Source organism: Condylura cristata, unplaced genomic scaffold (assembly GCF_000260355.1).
Source record: "Condylura cristata isolate star-nosed mole 26May11 unplaced genomic scaffold, ConCri1.0 scaffold00015, whole genome shotgun sequence".
NCBI classification, from domain to species: domain Eukaryota; kingdom Metazoa; phylum Chordata; class Mammalia; order Eulipotyphla; family Talpidae; genus Condylura; species Condylura cristata.
In genome coordinates this window covers 6,603,771-6,609,161 of record NW_004567116.1, presented here as the reverse complement: position 1 = coordinate 6,609,161, position 5,391 = coordinate 6,603,771, and the positions used below count along the sequence as shown (strand labels likewise).

Genomic DNA, 5,391 nt, shown 5'->3' with positions numbered 1-5,391 from the left:
CTTTATTTTCATATAAACTGGTTGTGATAAGTGGGCAAGTTCATCGCAGTGTCTTTACTCATCTATTTTCTTAGACTTTCCAATGTTGGTTTTTGGGAGGTTTGGGGTTTGTTTGTTTGTTTTTAAATCTTTGTTATTTTTTGGTAATTAAGACCAGTTTCAGCTAGTTTGAGTGAATGGGAACTAGTTCTGTTGGTTTCAATTTCAGTTTGTTTCATTTGATTTGAACTAGTTAAATGGGTTTCAGATGTTTTGGACTGGTCAGAACTGGTTTGAGCTGGTTAGAAGTAGTTTGAGTTTGTTTGTTCCAGTCAAAACCAGTTTTAGCCAGTCAGACCCATGTTCAATGTTTTGAGCCTGTTTTCAGCTAATCTGAGCCATTGGGAACCAGTTTCAGTTGGTTTCAATTCAGTCCATTTCCATTGATTTGACACAATCAGAATGGGTTTAAGCCAGTCAGAATCTCAGTTTGAGTGAACCAGAATTGTTTTCAGCCTGCCAGAGCCTACTTCAGCCAATTTCAGCCTGTCAGGAACATTTTCAGCTGGTTTAAACCAGTCAGAGTCAGTTTCAGCCAGTCAGAACCTGTTTCAGCCAGTTTGAGCCAATGAAAACCAGATGCAGTTCATTTGAGCCGATCAGAACTGGTTTTAACTGCCGTTCAGAACCGGTTTTGACTAGTTAGAGCCAGGTTCAGCCAGTTTGGAACTGGTCAGAATCATTTTGAGCTGGTCAGATGTGGTTTGAGCCAGCCAATTTGAGCCAATGGGAACTGGATTCAGTTTCAATATGTTTCAGTTGGCATGATCCAGTCAGAACTGGTTTCAGCCAATTTAATCTAGTTGGAACTGACTCTAGCCAGTTTGGACAAGTCAGAACTTGTTTGATCTGGTAGGTACTGGTTTGGACCAATCAGAACTGGTGTGAGCTAGACTGTTCAGTTACACCCAGTTGCTGTTGGAACCAGTCAGTTTTCATTGCAGTTTATTTGAGCTACTCAGAATTTTTTTAAGGTGGTTTGAGTGGTTTGGGACTGTTTGAAAGAGCAGGAGCAGTTTCAGTTGGCTGGAACCAGTCAAAGCCAGTCTCAGTCAGTTTGACCCAGTCAAAAGTTGTCTCAGGTGGTTTGTACCAGTCAGAACCAGTTTGAGCCACTGGAACCAGTTTCAGCTGGTCTGAACTGGTCAGAACTGCCTTGACATGGTCAAAACCAGTGTCAGCCAGTTTGAGCCAGTTGAAACCAGTTTCAGTAGGTTTGAACCCTTCAGAACTGATTTCATCCACTGTCTTTATTTAGATAGATGATACTAACCCCAGGAATAGTTTTATGCGGTCTTACTATATTTTCCTAGAAATTCTTTAGAAAATTTTGCTTAAATTATACTTGAAGATGTGACTAACTTAGCTAATGTCACTCTGCTACAACTGCAAGGATCAGTTAATGTGGGTGTAACTGTTATAGGTATTGATGCCATAATGATCCTGATGCTTTCAAAAAACTAATCAGAAAAAAAGTGTCAATAATAATAAGAAGAAAAGTCTCTGATCATCACAGATAAATAATAGTGGAAGAAAGATGGTGGCAGGAGATAAATATTGCAAATAACTTTCCAATAAACACTACCCACGCTGACTTGCTGAGTGAATCTTCAATTAGGAGGGTGTTTTCTAACCCTTAAATCTATAACCTGAAGTAACCATAGATTAATATTTGTAAAAGACATGTTAAGCAAAATGCATTTGCTTTTTTTTTTTTTAATTTAGAATTGGCACACACAGTGATTAGAAAAAGAGACAAGACTTGATAGGGGAAATAAATAGCCAATTTCTTGAAATGCATTTTTCCCCCAGGGTCATGAGAAATAGCAGGTCCATACATTAAAAAATGAGTCTAATCTGAAAGGAAGTTAGAGGAAATGTAAACATGCAGGTAATGTGATCACTGTATGTGTTTTACAGTATAAGGAGTGACTTCACACAGCCCAAGAATCATCATTCCTACATTCAGCAAAGGCTCTTAAATGCTAGGTTAGGCCAGGTTTTGGGAGACACAAACACAAGAAGGGGGTTGTTATGCTTCCTTTTGCTGCATTATTGCAGGTTTACACTGCAGAAATGACAGGATGTTGCAAATGAATTCATCACCCATAATTAACATCTGACCAAATATTCAGTTTCTGATCCTTGCTGTCCTCCTGTCCACAGATTCAGCTTATGACTAGAGATAAAATCTGGTAGTTAGATATGTTCAGGTTTATGAACCATTGCATAAAGAAATACTACCACACAAGATTTGGAAGAAGGGTAGATTGCACATGAAATTTTCATGGGAGAGCATTTTGACAGAGGCATGTGCAAAGCTGGACTTTTGGAAAGGGGTCAGCATCCAGTTTAAACCAGAAAGTGGATGCAAGGCTCTGTCTCTTTGGAAACTACAAAATTAAAGTGGATATGAAATCCTGTATCCAACCTCCCTCCCCCAAACTTAGAAATTAAGAATGTTTTTCAATGTCAAAGTGCTTTAAAGTCTCTGGGAAAGAGTAAGATTTTTCACCTTACTGGTATAATTTCAAGCAACCGAATTCAGATAGTCATGATTTTAAAGAATCACAACTCTTCAGGAAATGAAGAAATAATGCTCACTAGTGGCTCTTGCATCATTTTTACACATTAAAGCTGAGGCTTGTCTTTGGAGATGTGTTTCCTATTGCATTTGCAGCTGTTTTTATGATCGGTAGAGTAAATGTTGACTGTTGAATTTATTTGTGTTTTACAGTCATTCCGAAGGAAATTATTAGAGCTTAACCTCAGCATCCTATGAAGTAGTGCTCAAGTCCTCTGCTTTGTAATAGCTCTCCACAAAGCACCCTTCACATCCTGGTTCCTCAGGCTATAGATCAAAGGGTTAAGCATGGGTGTGATCACAGTGTAGAAGACAGCAATGATCTTACCCCCAGCCCTGGAGGACTTTGACTGGGGCCTCATGTACATGAAGATGGCAGTTCCATAGAATAAGGCCACCACCGTCAGATGAGAGGCACAGGTGGAGAGTGCCTTGTACCTCCCAGATGCTGACCGCATTCTGAGAACTGACAGAAGGATCCGGGCATAGGAAACAACAATGAGGAGAAAAGGAATGAAGACGATGATGATACTGAAGATAAAAACGACCATCTCAGTGAATGAAGTGTCTGTACAAGCCAACCTCAGGACAGAAGGCACCTCACAAAAGAAATGATTCAGGACATTGGGCCCACAGTAAGGCAAAGTCAAGGTGAGAACATTGATAACCATAGAACTCAGGAAGCTACTCGACCAAGAAACAGCTGCCAATTGGATACAGGTGTTTCGGTCCATGATGACAGTATAATGAAGAGGATGACAGATGGCTACATATCTATCATAAGCCATCACTCCAAGGAGGACACATTCAATCATACCAAAGGAGAGCGAGAAGTACATCTGAGTAGCACAACAGGCAAACGGGATGGTCTTCTTTTTGCCCACCATGTTGGATAGCATTTGTGGGACATTGGTAGATGTGTAGCAGATATCCAGGAAGGATAAATTAGTGAGGAAGAAGTACATGGGGGTTTGGAGACGAGGTTCTATCTGGATAACAGTGATAATAATAACATTCCCAGCCACCGTTAATAAATAAAAGAACAGGAACATAATAAAAAGAATGAGTCGTGTCCTTGGCTGAGATGAAAGCCCCAAGAACACAAATTCAGTCACAGTGGCATTGGATCTGATCGTATCCATTTTTCAGATCACCTAGTTCTCAAAGCACTGCACACTCACTCCCTGAAGATAAAATCACACACCCTAGAAGCTACACAGTTGGAAATTCAAGGCAAGTCTGGGAATATATATATCTGAGTTGCACAACAAATAGAAAGGTTTTCTTCTGTTTTGAGAGGTCACTCCTCTGAATGACATTACTGGATTTTAAACTCAAATGCTGTTGAAGTTAAGCAGATATTCTTGCCTCTTCTCTGAGGATATACTCTTTTGCCAGTTGTAATCTTTCCAAACCCTATTCAATCATCAAAGTCTTACTCGTTACTGACCTCTTCAAAAAGATCTAATCGTGTCTTTGATAGAAAGCAGTGAAGGACAGTGTTAAATGTGTACCCACGAATCTTTAAATGAAAGCAATAAGAGCAGCCTGTGCCTTTTCTCTCTCTTTCTAGTGCAGACAGAATTCTATTCTTGGATCTTAAAAAGCAAAGTCTGCACACCAATGAAATCAATCATGGAGCACAAAAATTTGCCGATTCTCCAGCCTCCCCACTTTCATGCTGTGGAGTCTTGGAAACTCCCATTATGTATCAAGTGGGAATGATGATAGAAAAAAAAAATTTGAGGATAACATGAAATAATGTATAGAAATTTCAGATAATGCTTATATATAAGTAAATATAAAATAACAGTTACTAATAATAACCTATTGATACACAGGGTCCTATATTTATTTGAAATTCATGCCTTTAATAATGATTTCAGAGAAATAATATTATTAAAAACTTTCCAGACAAGTTAAACTTACTGTTCACTGAGAGCATCTTACCTCCTTCCTGGGACCTACATGCTTTTAACTTATGCACAGCTAATGCTTATCGAACTGACTTTCAGCCCTGTGTGAATTAAAAGCAACGACTAGAGAATGTGGAGCAGACAGTCACAACCCCTAAAAGCTGTCACCCACTCATCTGTTCATTTGTTCATTTTTTTTTCTTTTTCAATTTTACCTTCCTTCCTCCTTTCAAAAATACTGTTTTGTGTAACTTGTTGAGCACATACCAGGAAACACAACAGACAGTTTTGCTGCTGCTGTGGAGCTTATAGTCAGTGGAAAGTCACTAAGTAGAAACAAACCGCCCTGAAGAAGTGGGAGAGCTTATCAAGAAGACGTTTGAGCAACAAATAGTTGTAGGTCATAAAAAGACAACTTAATTTTTCAAGTCATATTGATTCATAGGCAACATGCTCTAAAGGGCTTTCCTAGACTGATTCAGACAAGGACTCTGCAAATCAAAAAATTCAGTGACCTGGTGACATGGCTAAATGTGGAGCCCAAGAATAAAGGAGGGTAGGTCGGCAAGGTGGAGAGATGTCTAGTCACAGTCTTGCTTTCATTAAATAGAGCAAGAAAGGGGTTGAGTGGGAGAGGTGCAAGTTCCTTGCAGGATCCTTCAAGGATGGTTACAAAGTTCTGAAATGAGAAACGTTGGAGTCATTTTGGGAAGTGACAATAATGGCAGCAAATGACATCCACGGAGGGCTTCTCAGTTGATGACAGAATGGCAGAGCATCAGCCGACCCACGACTACTGACCTAGCGCACAGGGTCCACCACAGCGTCCTGTAACCTGACTTTCACCTCTTG

At 39.7% G+C, this 5,391-nt stretch overlaps 1 protein-coding gene across 1 annotated transcript; it reads right to left on the bottom strand.

Moving 5' to 3' along the window:
* Positions 1-2,829: 2,829 nt before the first annotated feature.
* LOC101634000 (olfactory receptor 10A7-like) lies at positions 2,830-3,765 on the bottom strand. Its single transcript, XM_004682777.1, has one exon. The coding sequence runs from the start codon at positions 3,763-3,765 to the stop codon at positions 2,830-2,832; it is 936 nt and encodes a 311-aa protein (XP_004682834.1).
* Between the last annotated feature and the right edge of the window lie 1,626 nt (positions 3,766-5,391).

Excerpts from the sequence above, each read along its gene's own strand:
- LOC101634000 (XM_004682777.1), bottom strand. The coding sequence starts at position 3,765 with ATGGATACGATCAGATCCAATGCCACTGTGACTGAATTTGTGTTCTTG.